The sequence below is a fragment of the Camellia sinensis genome, unplaced genomic scaffold, assembly GCF_055761805.1.
Source record: "Camellia sinensis isolate YWXY unplaced genomic scaffold, ASM5576180v1 Unanchor1, whole genome shotgun sequence".
In the NCBI taxonomy this organism is placed as follows: domain Eukaryota; kingdom Viridiplantae; phylum Streptophyta; class Magnoliopsida; order Ericales; family Theaceae; genus Camellia; species Camellia sinensis.
The window spans coordinates 12,571,153-12,589,958 of record NW_028128987.1 but is presented as its reverse complement, the minus strand read 5'-3'; the positions used below and the strand labels follow the sequence as shown (position 1 = coordinate 12,589,958).

The window sequence follows — 18,806 nt, the reverse complement described above, 5'->3', positions numbered from 1 at the left end:
AGCATAAGACTCGAACATCAAATCTTTTGTTTATTAAATAAATATATATATATATATATATATATCACTTAAATGACACAATATATATAATAAATATTTTATTTTATTTTTATATATTTAAATTGTATACAGCAGGTGCACCTAGTACATATTATTGTTCCACACCATGACCGAATCCATCTCCCAATACCCGTTATTTATAACTTTTTCAATGATAAAATTGAATTTTTAAATTGCTTTTTCTTACTATTTTACAGCTCAAAATTATATCAATCTTTGATTTGAATTGAATAAAAAGAGGAAGTCTACTTTCAATATGACAGCTAACAAAGATCCTCTTTTTTATACTTTGGTAACTTTCCTTGCCTTACAAGTAACATGCAGTTAGTCTTCCACAAAAGATTTTTTTTATCAAATTCCCATATTACTCCTATATAAAGGAAAGGAAACAATTTTTTAGTTACATATCTTCTATTATTCTTAAATCTTAAAAGACGTAGTGTGTGAAAACCGCTAACAATACTTACCTATAAATTTTAGGGTTAAAAGTTAGGGTTTTATTGAGATGGATAACCTGTCGACAACAACGGAATCGTCGATTAGGGTTTCGTGGAGTCCCGAAGAAGATGAGTTGTTACAGAAGCTCGTGCATCGTCATGGAGCCCGGAACTGGTCTATAATAAGTAGATCAGTCCCGGGAAGATCGGCCAAGTCGTGTCGCCTCCGGTGGTGCAATCAGCTGTCACCGGAGGTGGAACACCGACCATTCACGGATGAGGAAGACAAAATCATCGTACGATCGCACCAAAAGTACGGAAACAAGTGGGCTACGATTGCCAGACTACTTAACAGCCGTACTGATAATGCTATCAAGAATCATTGGAATTCGACTCTCAAGAGAAAGTGTTATGATTATCGAGGACGAAGCAGTGAAGAATCGGTGGTTGAAAGGCGAAAACGAGTTAATGCGACGATGAATATTCGATTTAGCGATGAAAGTAGATTGAGATCGGATGTAGATCCGAAAGATGTACCGAGTACAGAACTCAGTCTTTCTCAACCTGGGATTTGTTCGAATGAGTTAAGGATTACTCACCAGAATCGGACGAGTTATCATGAAATAACCGAGTTTGACTCGTTCCAATTGTTGTTGAAAGAGATGGTGAGAGAGAAAGTGAAAGAGGAAGTGAGAAATTATATGTTACAACTAGAAAAAAATAGGGAATGTTTTGCAGAGTAAGTAAAGAGTTATGATATCTTGTTTGGTTCATTAGAAAGAGAGTATTTTGAGGTCAATTTTATATATATATATATTTATTTATTTTTTGTGAACATTCACTATTGGGTAAATTACTTTCTCATATTTTGATCCTTTTTTATTTTGGTTTTTTTTAATTTTAATTGACTTGATTTGACTTTAAATTTTACTTTGTTCAATTTAATTCAATTAATTACAATTGTTAACATTTTTTTTATAAAAATACGCACATGAACAATATGTGTGGCCAAAGGGAGAGAGTCGAGGTAGGCTCTGCTAAGTTAGGCAGGTATGAGGATGAGTAATACTATATATTCATAATTGAGATCCTTAAAATTATCAACAATGATGTGATATAGAGAAGTATATCCTAAACAACTGAGTATATAACAAATCAAAAATTGACATGTATCAGGTCATGTAAGCTAATTGTATTAGAACCTCCAAGTTTTTCAAATTTATACAATATGTTCTGCAAAATCTTATGAGTTTTTATGGTGTTAGGTACAAATTATTGTAATTATATTACAAATGGGGTGCACCATTATATTTTGAAACATAAAAATATCACAAATTATTTTGAAGCTCCTGTGTTCCAAGACTAGCTGCCCTACTTTGTCAGTTTGTAACTGTTGTGTTCTTTTTGCTATAATGCCCTTTACACTTGTCTTTCCTTTTTTAATGTATTTCTTTCATTTGTTTATTGATTTACATCAATAAAATTTCACTTCTTTTGTTGATAAAAAAAAATATTACAAATTATTATAGTGAGAAAAAATTATTACCTGCTGGGATTTTGTAACAAAATCATTGTGATGTAATTTTAAAAGATATATGTAACCAACTCTTAGGAGTGTACCATAGTTTTTCTCTTCACGTAACTATTTTTTTTCTTTCATTCACAAATATGAGATAACTTCAAAATCTTATCATTCATATACTAGATGAATTATGTGTTATTATTTTTAATTTGTAATTTTCTAGTGATGAATTATTGAATTTGAAATTCTTGGGACAAATTTAGAGTGTTCCCATTATTTATTTGATTATTTTTAATGGTGATTGGTTGGTTTAAATAAATATTTAATTTATTTAAACTTGACTTGTATCGAGCACTTGTCCAATGCCTTGATTTTGGCCCCCAATAGTGCGGTCCTGGCTTTGCCCTTGTGTGTCATGCCTTTAAAGATATTAACAATAATAACTACTACTACTTCTGTTCTAAAATAATAGTTCTTTTTAAAGAATTTAATTTTTTTTTAATAGTATAATTATTGCATTTTAAAAATATTAATTTTTCAAAATTATCTTTTGATAGTACATTTTTTTTGAGAATATCAATTGTGTTAATTGTACTTTTTGTGTTGTTAATGAATTTAAAGGAATGACAAAATACGAAATTCATATTATTTTAATCCTTGATTTTTGAAAAGGGATTAATATTTTGAGATAATGAAAAATAGAATAAGGGACTAATATTTAGGGACGGAGGCAGTATTGTTATTATCGGTTTAGTTATATGCTATCAATATATTTAGGGTTAGGATTAGGAATTTTATAGAGTTTGAACAGGGAAATTTCACTGTGCAATGTGGAAAGTAGTGAAATTTGCACAGTGAAATTCACTTTGTAAAACCCAAGAAACAAATGACAAAAAATTTATAGTTGTCATTTAATTTTGAACATTTTAGTTCTCAAATTCACTAAAATCTGTAAATTTTCGTTTTAGAGCCCTCAATTTGAAAATTTTAACCCTAAATTTGAAAATAAGAACTCAATTTTTGCAATTAACCTTCAATTTTGCAATTGTTAGACATCAATTAAAACCTTCATTATGTGAAAACTTGTGACAATTAAAGTTCTAATGTAAAATTTCACTTTGATTTCATAATAGATATTGAAATATTTGCAGTTGGTCTTCAATTTCACAATTGTTAGACATTAATTGAAAATTTCATAGTGTTCAACACAATGAAATTTCACTGTCTTAGGTTAATAAAATTTCGTCAATTTTTTTTTTTGTAGAATTTTGTATTCATCAATGATCTTGTTTTACAGATCTAAATGAAATGATTCCAAAAGTATAAATTTTGATCTCAATAAAAAAATTATAAAAATTTGAAATTTTCAAATAAATTAAAAAAGTAATAAGCGTTAGCTGAAGTAGAGTGGTGGGAATATTTTGCCATCGTGCGTTTTGGAAATAGCCCCTACTTTTTTACTTTGGATCCTCACATTTTTCAATTTTTTTTTTTATTACAATTTTAACATAGCACAAAATTTCAATTTTATCCCCATCATTCCTAACCTCCCAAACCCAACTCTACCTTCACCATTCCAAACCAACAAGCTCCGATGCACTCTTCTCGTCATTCCTCCTACAACCCAACCCCGTCGCCATCATCTCTCTCACCCACAACCGCCACTTCTACATCCTTCAAAATCTAACAATCTCTTTCTTCTTTACGTAACCAATCACAATTTATTTCCCTCTCCATCGACCTTTGTGACCACCGCCCTCTTTTGCAATTTACCTAGATCTAATTAGGCAATCTATAACCAAACCACCATTATTTGTTCGGTGATATATGTTCGAACTATTGACATTTGTTTGGTTGTTCTGTAGTCTATGATCGAACCACCACAATTTCTTTGGTGGTGTACATCCAAACTAACATCATTTGTTTGGCACTGGTTTTTCGAACTAAGCGTTACAACTTACATCTCTTTCTATCTGTGTGTGGTAGGACTTGTAGGGGTGACAAAACTGTTAAGGTAATAGAGAGTGGCAAAGAATGAGTGACGGAGGAAAGAGAGAGAGAGAGATTTGGAAATGACAAAAAAGAACTACGCTATAAAATTGGGAGTCGATGATGATCTGTAAGAGAATCTGTAGAGGAAGGATTGGAGAGGTGGAGTGGGGATGGAGTTACAAAATATGAGTGATGTTTTGAAAATTATGGTAGAGGTTCAAAATAAATGAAGTGAGGAACTATTTTAATAGATGAGAGTTCAAAGAAGTGAGGGAGGAAGAGGTCCTAAAAATTATACTAATATAAAAAATTGCGTTGTTCTTATCATTCTAAAAAAACATTGCTGGGGATTGGGCAAATATATATATATATATATATATATTCAATTATTCTTTTTTTTTTTTTTCCTCACAAATGATCTTTTAATTAATTTATTTATTTTCTTTTTAATAATGTTACATCCAAAAGCCCACAGGATTAAAAACTCTTAGATCATCTTGTCCACTATGGGGAAATATACTTTGGTCCAGGAATAGCACAAGTTTGTGCTAAAATTGGATATCTTACCTTCACCATAAAGTTAACTTATTATCGGATTGACCTAGACTAAATTTAACAATCTAACAGTTCATCTTATACAACTAATTAATAAAATTACACATTCAAAAATATCAAATCTAATATTAATTGTCATACTAATACATTATTTTAATCTATACGGCATACATATTTTTTAAAAGTAAACCATGCATATGTTATAATATATCTACATGTATATATATATAATTTAATTATATAATTATTTATATCTGAACAACTTAACTTATCGTATAAAATAAACAGTTCAAATCATTAATACGAGGACAGATTAGTCTCATAATACACCAACTTCACTTTTAAAATTGCAATTTTCTAACTTCAACAAATCTGAACTCAGAGCAACACCACGTGGTATTCAATTCCCATTGCTTAACCCCCCTGCTGATGAGGTTATGTCAAGCCATTACTGTCCATTCATCAAACCATTCACCAATCAATGTGCTCTTGCAGCACAAGCTATCTTGGACCACCCGATAACTTCTCATCCTGGTAAATCACAAAAGCAAGATTTAAAAGAAACAAAAACCCTACAATTTACCTTCACAGAAAAAGTAAATTAACATGAGCTCATCAGCCTAAAAATAAAAAATTTTCAACATCTTATTGTTCAAACTTTCACAAATTTCAAATTACAGTTTTTTTTTTTTTTTTTTTTTTATCAGGTGTTTATTTTTTTATTTTTTTTCAATTTCTTGTTCAAAATTTTCCTATATACAAGTTACAATCCAGAGCAGAACAGGAATGTGCCTCTCCAAGCTTGACAACTCCCTCAAAAGAAATGCCAGGCAGAGCCCCAAAACAAAGCCTAATAAAAATTCACCAGCCAGCAGCCCTCTCATAGATGCACAACAAACCCCATAACTATACTCTATATTTACACCCAGGGAAAAAGAAAAAAAAAAAACTAATCTTAATTTGGCCGCTAACTTCCGCTTCGTTCCTCTATAAGTTGTTAGACCAGTTTTCAGAAATTGGGGCATTATCATCACCTAATAATAGTGCCCGGCGAAGAAGACAAGGCATCACTGCCGCGCGGGCTATTGATTATATCCTCTTTTGCCAAATTAGCCTTCCCTTTGGCACGGAAGTCATCCAAGCTCCGATATTCTTCCCTCAGCAACCTATCCAATTCCGGATGCTTCTTTATCGGTACTTTCTGTTCACCAGCTTTTCGATAATGGTGAAATGCCCTGCCACAAACATAAATTTCAAATTTTGGTATCTATTTCAAGCCGCATGTAACAAATAGTTCAATATGCTTAAAGTAATGATAAACATAAATTCAAAAAAGATAAACTTCCTCCTGTATTATTTGAATAAAGTTCTTGGAAATCAGAATCGAATTTGAATATAAAATTAAAGAAAAATAATAAGGGAAAGGAATGGTTAAAACATTTAGCTTTTCAAACTAGAACATATGAAATGGGACTTCCAAAAACAAAGAGTTGGACACATAAAATGGGATGGAAGGAGTAATTACCATCACAACACGCTTTATAGTAAAATTATACTAAAATATATACATTTTTTTGAGAATATCAATTGTCATAATTGTACTTTTTATGTTATTAATGAATTTAAAAGGAGTAAAAAAGTAAATTCATATTATTTTATTCCTTGATTTTTGAAAAGGGACTAATATTTTGGAACAATAAAAAATGGAACACGGAACTAATATTTTGAGACGGAGGGAGTATATTTATATACAAACACAAGAATGATTAATTTTTTACAATTAATTATTCTTGAAATGTCAAGCATATCTACCTTTTCTGATAAGAAATTTCAACTATACCGGACTCTCTGGATGATCAAACAATAGTTTATCAACATAAAATGGAAAAGCAAGGTTAAGATCAGAATGGAAAGATTAGCGTGTCAGGTATCATTTTCATTTTCGAAGTTCAACATTTCAACCGTACTCCAGAGTCTGGATGATCACACAATAGTACATCAAAATAAAATGGAAAATCAAGGTTCATATCAGGATGAAAAGATCAACTTATTGGGTATCCTTTTCATTTTGGATGTTCTCTTTTTCTGTTTTCGTGTTTTCATATACAAAAAGAACGAAAAGTTTGAAAACACCCATTGCTTTCATGTTTGTGCTAACAGTCTCGACAATTCAGAAAAAACTTCTTAAAACTCTTTCCTAAAAAGGGTGTTTTCAAAGAATTTTCACAAACAGTTTTCAAAAACACAAATGAAAATGATACCAAATGCGGTTCTGGATAAAAATGGTACCTCTCTGTGATTTAAACTTCTAAGACCATCTTCAAGGAAAGGTTATATTCTAATTTTTTTTTTTAAATTTAAAAAATGGTTTTGTTAGCATTGCTACGACACAAGTATCAAAACTCATAACATTTTCATACTGACTTATGGCACGACATCCAAAGAATAAAATCACAAAACAAATTGGTGGGCCCTAAAAAATTAAAGAGAAGATCAACAGCAATAACAAACTGCCTATGTCATGTGAATATGAACCCATCCTCAATATTTACCAGGTAAACATTTTTAACCAAATGATCATATGCATCCATGACTAAAGAAGGTATATCTATTTAACTATCACATCATTAGCCACACCTCACAATCATGTGCGAGATGATGTTGGACACGTTTACAAAACTTGGGACAACGCTACCTTCAAGTGGATTTGCGGTAGGTTGTGGGAATGAAAAGTTGCTAGGGTAGAGTTCTATTAAAAGAAGGCTTCTAGGGTTTTTCTAAGAAATAAGGTGTGTTTCGGGGTTAATTTACAAAGCGAGTAGTTGTGTGATTTTCAGGAATTATGTGCTGGACTAAACATTCAGGTCATCTTCATCTCTGAAGCATTCAGAGACTTCATGATCTTCATCATACAGTATCATAGCCACAAAAATGGACACAAGAAACTCTTCTTTTCTTCAACAGATTTTTGCTACAGCACCCTTGTGAAGGTCAACTTCTTTCAAGGAATCATAAGAGCTGGATAAGGGGATCCTTAGCCCTTAGAATTATTCTAAGGACTAAGGTTGTCCAGATTAGATGGCTATGACCTGGTAAATCTTTATGTCAGGGCACACTTAATTCATACAAAGATAATTTCCAACTTTCTGTGTTTAATTGTATTCACTTTCTCCAGTCTGCCTAACACATTATTAATCAGTTCATTCATGTCGTATTCAAACTATTTTTTTTTTAATTTATCTAGTATGATGTTAATGTAAATCTTTCAGTGCAAACCATAAAATGGTCAAATAATTCATTATATGACCACACATCTGCTTATAATTGGAGGCAACCAACTTAAATTGGAATCCATGGTTGTAGAAAAGGCTTTTTTGTTCAAATCCTTTCATTTTAAGGAATTGGTTGGTCCATAGTAGAAAGATTTGGAAAGAAAAGAAAAGGGCAATCAAAAACAAAAAGCACATTCAATGAACATGTATAGTTACCAATATTTTTCAAGGCCATAAAGATTTCCTTCACTGTAGAAATCAAGGGTCAGCTGCTCGAAGTCCTGGTAGAGGTCCTCTCTGAATTCCTTCTCCAATCCATAACTGAAACAAGAAACGAAGCAAAACTGTAATCATAACTCTTGTATAAATAAAAGGCACAAAAAATATATCATCTTGAATAAGCATAAGCTTCTACTTAGGAGATCACCGACAAGAATAATAAAATTTTAAAAAAAAAAAAAGAAAAGAAAATGTGATAGTTTGAGGCAAAGATGAAAACTTCAAACTCAGCCTCAAGAATAACCAACAAAATTTCAACTGAAAAGAAATGGTATTGGAATGATACCTATAGAACCTGAAAAGGCATTCTACTCCATAATTATAATTAGCAGTTGCATCTTCCATTGCCAATTTCCGGAATTCATTGTACATAGAGGGGACAAAGATGTTTCTAAGGAAATATGACCAAAACCTGTACAATGTGTTCATTTCCTGCATGGTAGAAGATAAAAATTCTTATTCAGAAAATACTACGCACTCCATAATATTTTAAACCTAGAGTGAAATAAAGTTCAAACAAGGTTGTGAACATGCAAGCGTGCATATGAGAGAGAGAGAGAGAGAGAGAGAGAGAGAGAGAGAGCATGCACATATATAAGGCTGCACTTATTGTCAGACTATCAAATACCCCTAAAGCTTAAGCTGTTAGGGAATATAAGCATGCACAAATAAAAGGCTTCAATGTATATGTATATCAAGCTCACACCATCCGTCATCAACTGTGAGTGTAACCCCCTCTCATGCGTGGAGGGACGACCAGCTAATGCACAAACTAAACTCAATAGTGTGCATGAACACAAAGCAATAAAGTGACAAGACTTGAACCTAGGACCTGTTGATCCAAAGTTTTCATACCATGTTAGATCACTTACTGCCCCAAAAGCTTTAATTTTCAAGGGGCTGGGCCCAACAATGTACTTCAAACTCTCACCATAATTATAACTACAATAAAAACACATTTTAGCAACTTTTATAAAACAAGTAAAACAACTTCTTTTCTTCAAGGTAACCTTTCCATAGCCTTCACTTAATATACATACCCTCAACTTATCAAATGATCTTTCTTTCCCTCATCAAAACTCTGCCACAAAAAGTCCATCTCCGCAATTTTTTTGGCCACCGCCACTAAAATTTTAAACAAAGATAAGAAATAAATAGATACATTGGATAAAACGGATTGAACCATAGTATACCTACCCTTCAGAAATCAAAGCCCTATTCCACCCTTCCAACCTTTTCCCTATCTTCTCAACTATTGGATCCTAGAAACTAACAATCCTCGGTTGCCCCTCAAGGCAAGACTTAGATAATTCAGTGGTAAAGATTCAATAGAGCATTATAAGATCCCAACAAACCAACACAATTTTCTTGTGACAAATTGATATCCACCACAGCACTCTTACCCAAATGCTGCACAGAAATTATTTCAAAAATTCTCAAAAACAATACATAAATTGACAATTTTCTCCTCATCACTAGAAGAGAATGGATAGCTACCATTTGCAAAATGTAAATGAGATACAGATATACTACCCCTCCCAATTACACAATTGTCAACCATATCAATTTCCTTGCCCTATCCACTAGTTTACCCAAACATCAGCTACCAAGTGAACAAAAAAAAGGGAGAATGGGTTGCCATGCCTTGAGCCCTTGAAGCCTTCAAACACTCACCTGGCTTACCATTAACAATAACAAAGAAATTACATGAAGAAAAACAACCCCAAATCCACTTCCTCCACCTATCTCCTTGCTCCTTTTCAGCATAACAAAATCTATAATTCCCTGTCCACATGATCGTATGTTTTCTTTAAGTCAACCTTAAACATAACTCCTTTTTTTTGTACTCCTATACTCTGCCAATGCCTCCTTTGCTATCAAGGCTACATCCCAAATCTGTCGTCAGCGCCCTAAGAAGAGGAAATGGTATCCTTCAAAACTTCCCTCAACCTTCTAGACAATACCTTTGCCAAAATTTTATACACTAAAGTAACTAAACTAATCAGCCTAAAATCCATGCTCTTCAAGAAGTTCTCCTTTTTAGGTATCAAATAAATAAAGTTGACATTAGGACAAGTATCCACAACCCATTATCAAAAAATTCAACAAATACCTTTACCAAATCATTTTTAACCACCTCCAAGCAATCTTGAAAAACAGCCATAGAGAACCCATTAGGACCTAGAGATTTATCCCTCTCACGCTCAAAATTTGCTGCCCTGATTTCCATATCATCAAAAGGTATTTCCGGTCAACAAGACTATTGATCATCAATTGGAAAAAATCAAAACCTTCAATCCATGGCCTTAAACCCACCCAAAGAAAACAACCCTGAATAAAATGAAAAAAGATTCAGAACAATTTGATCCTCCCTATCTGCAAACACACCAGCATCATTTCCTAATATTTCAATGAACTTTGTTCTTTTCCCAATTACAAGTGAAATTTTTTTGAATTAACGTCCCCCTCTTCCTCTTTTACCCCTTTGCCTAAAAGAAATTGATTTGCAGAACATAACTTCCTCAAATTTAATCATAAAGAATAAGATCAGGCCTTTCTTCTACTCTAAATATATCATCAAATACCTCACTGCTATCGAGCTCTTCAATCCTTCTCACAATCCCATTTTTCACATCTCTCAAATCCCAACACCACCTACTTATTCCACACCTGGCTTATCCTTCACCACCTTAAGCTTTTTCATAAATTTGAAACATTCCAAACCTTGGATTCTACAACTTCTCCATCCCCCTCAAAAAACTCTTACAAGATGAGGCATGAACCACATGTTTCAAACATAACAGCAGTGGAAACCCATTAAAAGGAGAACTTTAAGCACCACAAGACAATGATTAGAAACTACTCTAGGGAGCGCTTCCATTGAAAGAGAAGAAAAGGAAGAAAAGAGCAGTGGAGAAGAATAACTGTCGAATGATAAATTAACATGAAAGAGCCCGATTCCATGATCATTAAAATTCCCTCTAAAAAATTTGTTTCTCACCAACGTCCTTCAATTTATATACTTACGCGCTCAACTCAGTGTCATCTTGAATTCTACGGATGCAACTCTGTTTCTCATAATGGCATGTAATTCTTGAAAACTCCTGATTGTTATCTCTTGGACATGGTGTTTCCAATCCCCCTAAATGCTCTCTTCATAACGTCAGCCCAATAACATTTCTTATGACTCATACGTAACTTGTATGACTGTTAGGCCTTTAAGCAACCAGGCCCAAACTTCTAAGTGGGTTGTAAAACAACTACGATAAAAGAGCAACCCAACTTCTAAACTCTTCCATGCACATTGGCACAACCCTGCCGCATTCTCTTCCTCTCAAACAAACCATCCAATTAATTACACCAAACCCCAACCTACCCCTACATAGATTAAGACCACAACTACCACACGCCACCATCTTCCACTTCTCCAGTGATGCTAAAATGCCATTTCTGACACTTCAACAATAGCAAAATCCTGTGTCATTGACCACCCCACCACAATCCAAATCCACTATCTCCACCACTTCCTAGCACTGACATCAATGCCAATGGCTAGCGCTCTATGGGCAGGCTCTCCTGAAGCATTGATGTTGTTGACCTTGGGTTTGCACAGAGACTCTCAATGGAGCAAGAAAAATCCATGGTAACTCTTGATGGAGCAAAGAAAATTCTCGGTGCACGTAGTAAGGTTGGACCGCGACAAGATGGCTCTCAATGGAGTATGGTGGCTCACAATGGAGTGTGTGTGGGTGGCCCAAGCTAGACTCAATGTTGGAGAGTTATAGATCAAGATTAAAAGGGAACCTACAGATGATAGATCAAACTCTCAAAGGGAAGCAAAGATGTTTCATTCACACATATAGGGAAGATTGTTGGAGCATGTGTGAAGGTAGAGTTCCACATCGGATAAAGAGTAAAAGAAATGTGTCTTAATATACATCAGATGGGCTCTCTACTTATAGGCTTAAGCTTTTAAGTAGATATGACTTCCAAATAATGTATGTTGGCCTTGATGTGACATCTATGACTCTAGAGTTTCTCCCTGTAAGTTTGGGCCAATATTGGTGTGTGCTTATGGACTCCCTAATTCCCTAAAAACAGAAATCACGAAAGAACAATCGTGGAACCACAAACCTCAAAAAAACAACTTTCAATATAAAGCAACCATAAATCACCCCCTCCAATCTCAATACCACTCCCATACCAGCTTCCAAAATCTCCTTATTAGATCCTAATCTCTACAATAAAGCCTCCTCTTTACCAAATTTCCCCTTACTACTACTATCAAAACCTTCCCATCCCAACAATGTCCTTGCCCCCAACCTGTTGTCACCTATTATGAAGCATAGACACAAACACAGACACGGACACGGATACGAACACAAACACGGACACAGACACGGATACGAACACAAACACGGACACAGACACGGACATGGCAAAAAAAATTTTTAATAAATATTTTTATTTTAATACACGTTAATAAAATACACGGACACGGATGAGACTTAAGGCTTGGTTTGGTTTGATTTGGTTTGGTTTAATACACGTTAATTATTTTATTTATTTATTATATTTTTTAAATAATGCGTTCCATTTAATTTTTTTATTTTACATAGATATGTGTTTTTTTATTAATATATATAGTATATTATCTTTTGGGATGGTCAAATACAATTTTCAACAAAATATTCAACTTTTTGCAAGGCACAGGTACAACAAGAAGCAGGATCCACTAGCTACCAAAGAAGAGAACACCCAGCTAGATTCCACTAGCTGCCAAGGAAGAGAAGAGTCAAGTAATAATAAGCAAAAGAATTTCAGTTTGAGAGAGAGAGAGAGACGAAAGGATAAAAGAAGATGAGAGAGAGAGAGAGAGAGGGGAGGGGAGAAACACGAAGTCAGCCAGACAAGGGAGAAGAGAGCGAGACGAGAGGCGAGCCAGAGAAGAGAGAGAAGAGACTTACCAGGTCGAGAGGTGATGGAGCTCGACTGGAGATGGAGATCAATGGAGATCGAGATGGAGATGAACACATTCGGATTTCCCTTCCCTCTTTTCCTTTTGATTTTGGATTTAGCTCTCTTCTTCTCCTCTTTCTTCGAATTAAAGTTTTCTGTTTTGTCCCGTTGTTGTGTCCCACCGTGCCCCATACCAAATAAATTAATTAATTAAATGTGTCCCCCGCGTGTCCGCATGTCCCCGACGTGTCTTCGTTTCCAACACCGCTACGACACTAGTTCTGTCGTGTCCATGCTTCATAGGTCGTCACCATTTTTTAAAATCATCCCCTACAAAACAAGATCCTGAACTCCCAACCCCTCCTTCCCCTCTCCTACCCCACCTCCTCCAACACCCATTCAATCTTCAAGCAAAACCAAAATTCACCCCCCCAAAAAAAGAAAACACAAATTTGAACTTGAAGCAAAAAACCATCCCTTTATTTTTATTTTTTTTATTAGCAACAAACAAAGATTTTATTAAGGCACAAAGCCAAAAGCATGGAGGATAAGGCATCCTCTAAAAAAAGTACAAGTTAAAAATAACAAAAACGACAAAAAGAGGCAAAACCCAAAATGATTAAAAATAAAAAATAAAAAATAAAAAAAACAAAAAAAAAAAACACCACATATCACAAACTGACACCCAATCTGCTGCAATCATAAAGAGAGGAATTCCTTTGAACAAAGGACTCCCTCACACAAAACGATGCTAAATGTTGAACTTTATCCTATAAAAAATCAACATCCCGATATTCTTCTTCAAAAAAAAGGCCCATTTCTCTCTAACCAAATGACCCAGAAAATTGCAAAGATAGTACAACGCCAAAGCACCTTGGCCCTCTTCAACCGGCCCAATACTTGAAAATCAATTAAAGCCATTTGTGCACTTTCTTTTGGAGCCACCCACATAACATTCCCCAAACAAAACAACACTTGCCATAAGCTCGCTACCACCGAACAATGCAGAAATAAATGATCCAAATGGGAAGGCCTCCTTTGCAATGTATCATTTGTTAACATGCCTCTATGAACCAAAATCCACATGAACATCTTTATCTTAAGAGGAACACAAGTACTCCATATCTTCTTGTGAAAAGGGAACAAAGGTATATGAGACTTATCAATGAGTTTGTCGAAAAAAGATTTACAAGAAAAGGAGTTCGAAGAATGAACAGCCCAAACCCACTTGTCCTCTAAAGTCAAAACCAAAGAGACATGTTCAAGTCTTGACAAAAGATCCACCAATTCCCCAACCGCCCTATCATTAAGATTTCTAGGAAAATTAAAATTCCAAGAAATTGGAGCCAAAGATGAGCATGCTATGGAAGCAGAAAACCATCCTCACACTAAAATAGCGACCCATATCGATCAACAAAGAGAGACACAAAGATACAAATAAGAACTTTATAAATATCATTTCCATATCCTTCTGAGCCGAGCTTTGCTAAGCTCGAGCTTGGCTCATTTATTTATGAAGCTCAATTATCCAGCTGAAGCTCAACTCGATAACTAATCGAGCTCAACTCGAAGCTGAATAATTTTTTTTATTATTATTTAAATATATAAATAATATACTTATATATTATTTAATAAAAACTTAAATAAAAATATTATTTATATTATTTTAACATATAAATAATATAGTTATGCTATTATTTATAAATATTTTATATTATTTAATATATAAATAATGTATTTATTTTATAATTTAAATAAAGATAAATGAATCAAACTTGACAAGACGAGCTTATTCGAGCTCCAGCTTGGCTCGTTTATTAAACGAGCCTCAAAATCAAGCTCGAGCTTGTTCATTTACTTAACAAACTAAGCCGAGCCAAGCCCTTAACAAGCCGAGCTCGCAAGCAACTCGGTTATTTTGCATCCCTATACAAGTAATTGGCTCTGTTTGGTGCAGCTTAAGGGGATGCTTATGGCTTTTTATATTGGGAATTTGTACCAGAGGGTTTGGTGCAGCTTTTGCTTATTGCTGTAAGGCAAAAATAGCTTAAAATAGCTGAACAAATATGATTATTGGGAGGCTAAAAGCTGATATTAAAAAACAAAAACTATACTAAAAGCACCTCCCTTAGCTTCTCTCAATAATCAGCTTTCTTCAAATTATTCAAGTTGTTTTTGCATTATATAAGCGGTGAGCCGTAAACAAAAGCTATACCAAACACTAGCACAAATTCCCAAAATAAATAAATAATTGTAAGTAACCCTATAAGTTGCACCAAATAAGGTAAATGTCTTTAAGATATGAATACTTCATTAGCATGCGATAATTACTAGTAAAATATGGAACCACGCAGGTTCCTTGACAATTTTAAAAGGTAAACAAGTAACAATGCACAAAGAAAATAAAAAATAAATGAGCATAAAGGGAAACCAACCCAAAATCTTTGATCAAGGTCACAAAAACAAACATAAAAGAATATATATATATATATATATTAAAAAAATAGAAGATGGCATTGCTTATTTGGCCTCAGTAAGAGTAAAAGAGAGAGAGAGAGAGATCGAAACAGAAACAGTAAGGAAAGGATTGTATCAAGAAGCAGAATCCTCATTCCTCTAAAAACAATCAGAAGTACACAACTCCCACATATTAGCTTTCATATTAAAATTAAGATGCAGTGAGAGAATTTTTGAGAAGTAACCTCACTGCAACCAATTCCCAATTTCTTTCGGTCATTAAGGCACCGCGTTTGATATTTCAGGTACCTACATGGGAAGAGCAAGCACATGAGAAAACCTTAAGAAATGAGGGACTTCACAGATATACATATAGAATGTATCACCTCAATTCATTAGATTTTCACATTTTTAATTATTTTTAGTACATTTATGATACCCACATAAATGATTTGCTATTAGTATTGAATTTATATGGGTTCCAACCCAACAATCAGAAATTACTTTCTACTATTACCTCTTTACCATTTTTTTCATCATCCTCAATAATTTCAGGTCTATATTAACCAAATGAAGAGCAAAAAACTAGATGGGTCAACCATACCAATAAATATGATAACAAGCCAAATATCTAAAGTATGAATGCATTTAGATTTCGTCATTCTGGAGAAGTGAACACATATTTCTTTTCAATCTCGAAACTTTATATTGAAAGTGGAAATCAAATAGTCTAAATTCAAATGGAAGAAATAGTTGAAATTAATTAAAAGGAGGAGAAGGAGGTTGTAGCAAGTTTGTCCTGTCTAATTCTTAATGGCCTATAGTGACCATTACAGCATTGTAATGAACAGAACTGGCCATAACAATCAATACAGCTCTAAGTTCTATTATGATTGACGCATTAATCTGTAATAGTGATGGAGAGCTTCAATACAGTAGCATGACAATCAGCCAATTTTTAAAACAATGATAACACACATGAATATCTATGCACCCAAAACAACTCTCCTTACTTTTGCTGTTTGAAGCCATTTTCTTCCAACAGCTGATGACTTGGATGCTGAAATGGTGGAAATGGCTTTGGCATGGAACCAACAGGCGGACTGTTTCCAGAAAGATTAACATGAGGAGAAGCACTCAACTTTGACGACCTCAGTCTGTAAAATTGTGGTTCAATTATGAATTAACAAAGTAAGAGAACAATAAATTATTCAAGCAACTTGGTAAATGTATTTTTAATCTTTCCATCCTTGACTTTTGAACTCAAATTCAACTTTTCACTCTCACATGAAAAAACAAAGTACTTTTGAAATGCTAACAAAACAGTAACTTAGCTAAACCAACATATCCACAAATTATGTTATTTTGAACTCACCCATGACTTTCAGGAGGCGTAGAACCAAAGAAAAACCCAACTGAAAAACTAGGTGGACTCTCGGATATAACACCAGAATTACGGCCAGTTCCATGATTTTTAAAGTTGCTAGGAAATAACCGTTGTTGCTGCTTGGAAAAGCCTTTATTTTGTTTCCTTCGGAAATTAGCATTTCCAGGCCCTTCACAGCCACTACTACCCGCTGAATGTTCACTAGCCCTTGAATTTGTAGCTGCCACAGCAACACTGGAGGATTTGTTGTTCCCATCTCTACTCTCACTACTTGAATTTTTTCTACGATTAGATCGCTTAGCTTTCAATTCCTGGCAATAGCATATAAATTAGGACATCTTTTGTAATGTTTTATCAAGAATTTTCAAAATAACATAAATGCAGAAGAACAAGAGCAAAGGCCCATCAACCTGCTCATAGAAGTAAAGGCCGTCATTTATAGCATAAGCAAGCTCATTAGATATGGACTTTGACTCGTTTACACCAATTCCAGATCCTCCACCTGTTCCACTATTCTGCACAGCCAATAAAGTACCATTAGTTATCAGATACCAACAGATTAAGAATAACATAGATGATAGATTCCATTCTTTTTAACATAAAGAGATCATGAAAGCCTCAATGAGCCATCACAACAGAATAAAGACATAATAAGATAAGTTAACTATCAAGATAGAAATTGACATTATATATTGCAAGCTGCCTGAACAGTTATAAAAAATAAAAAATAAAAAATAAAATCACACAGAGAAAGAAGAAAAGATAAAGCACCTAATCAAAGCACAACTTGAGAGAGAGAGAGAGAGAGACTTCTATAAAGACGCTTGAATTTGAGAAGAACAATCAAGTGAATGCCTTCATATGGCAAGCTACTAGGTGTGATTGATAAGATGAAGCAGTGTTCAACCCTCGTGGGGATGCATCCATATATATATAAAGCATGGTTGTTAGAATTGTGCGATTCATGATTCGATACAACTTTCAATTCATGATTCGATACAACTTTCAAGCAAAACAATCCAAATCATGTTGATGAATCTTAAATTAAGTGAATTTCAATTTGCAATTCAATTCTATTCATGGATTTGTTTGCACAATCCATGCAATAACATCATTTTCACATCAAAAAATAAAAAATAGACCAGTTAGTTATATTGATATATATGATTTTAGTTATATTAATATTTATTTCATTTTAAACAGGATGTATTTTTATATGTATATACATACATAAATTATATATTATTAAAATTAAAGTGAATCTTATGATTCACAATTCAATTAGCGATTTGACAACAACGATATAAAGCGCCTTTTAAATAAGACAAAAATGAAGATAAATTGTGATCAATCCAGTATTAGTCATCCAAGAAATGTTGTTATAGGAAAAGGCGGGTGGAGAGAAATGGAAATCAAAGTCAAAAGGCGCAAAAGCACCTTTTTGTGAAAATGGTTTGTTATAGAGGCATTTCAGTGGTGAAGGTTTCATAGGTTGTAAGGGGTATTGGATCTATTTTTGTATTTTTTTCCTCCTCTTATTTTCTTTCTATTTCTTTTTATTTGGTTGTACAAGGGTTGTGCCCCTTCAGCACATTTTCTAATACAATTTTCTTTATTGCTGATAAAAAGAAATAGGCCACTACAAGACCGCATACAGTACTTGTGAAGAAGATAATTTTTGGATCTTATTTTTTGTCTATCAACAGACTACAAGGCCATTTATATAACGTTGTGAACTTGTTGGCTGATATTCAAACAAGTCCAACAGTTTAGTGGAAACAACACAGCCACCTACGATGTCGGGCAAACAAAGAGTCCAATGACTTGGACTCTCAAAATTCTGCTGTCTTAGGCAGAACTGGCAACTTCAAATCTTCCTAAAGGCT

The 18,806-nt window shown here is 33.9% G+C and overlaps 1 protein-coding gene and 1 pseudogene across 2 annotated transcripts in view; one reads left to right on the top strand and one right to left on the bottom strand.

The window, feature by feature from the left end:
• Positions 1 to 565: 565 nt before the first annotated feature.
• LOC145814087 (transcription factor MYB44 pseudogene) lies at positions 566 to 1,240 on the top strand (annotated as a pseudogene).
• A 3,524-nt stretch (positions 1,241 to 4,764) lies between these two features.
• LOC114288400 (la-related protein 1A-like) overlaps positions 4,765 to 18,806 on the bottom strand; it is a 28,543-nt gene continuing 14,501 nt past the window's right edge. For both annotated transcript variants that reach the window (XM_082910783.1, XM_082910784.1), the window contains exons 8-15: positions 17,331 to 17,435; positions 16,909 to 17,231; positions 16,547 to 16,690; positions 15,779 to 15,842; positions 8,404 to 8,549; positions 8,055 to 8,159; positions 5,601 to 5,801; positions 4,765 to 5,097 (exon numbers count right to left, since the gene is read on the bottom strand). In XM_082910783.1, the coding sequence (XP_082766909.1) occupies positions 5,007 to 5,097; positions 5,601 to 5,801; positions 8,055 to 8,159; positions 8,404 to 8,549; positions 15,779 to 15,842; positions 16,547 to 16,690; positions 16,909 to 17,231; positions 17,331 to 17,435 (1,179 nt within the window). In that variant the 3' untranslated portion in view covers positions 4,765 to 5,006. The remainder of the gene's footprint in view (positions 5,098 to 5,600; positions 5,802 to 8,054; positions 8,160 to 8,403; positions 8,550 to 15,778; positions 15,843 to 16,546; positions 16,691 to 16,908; positions 17,232 to 17,330; positions 17,436 to 18,806) is intronic.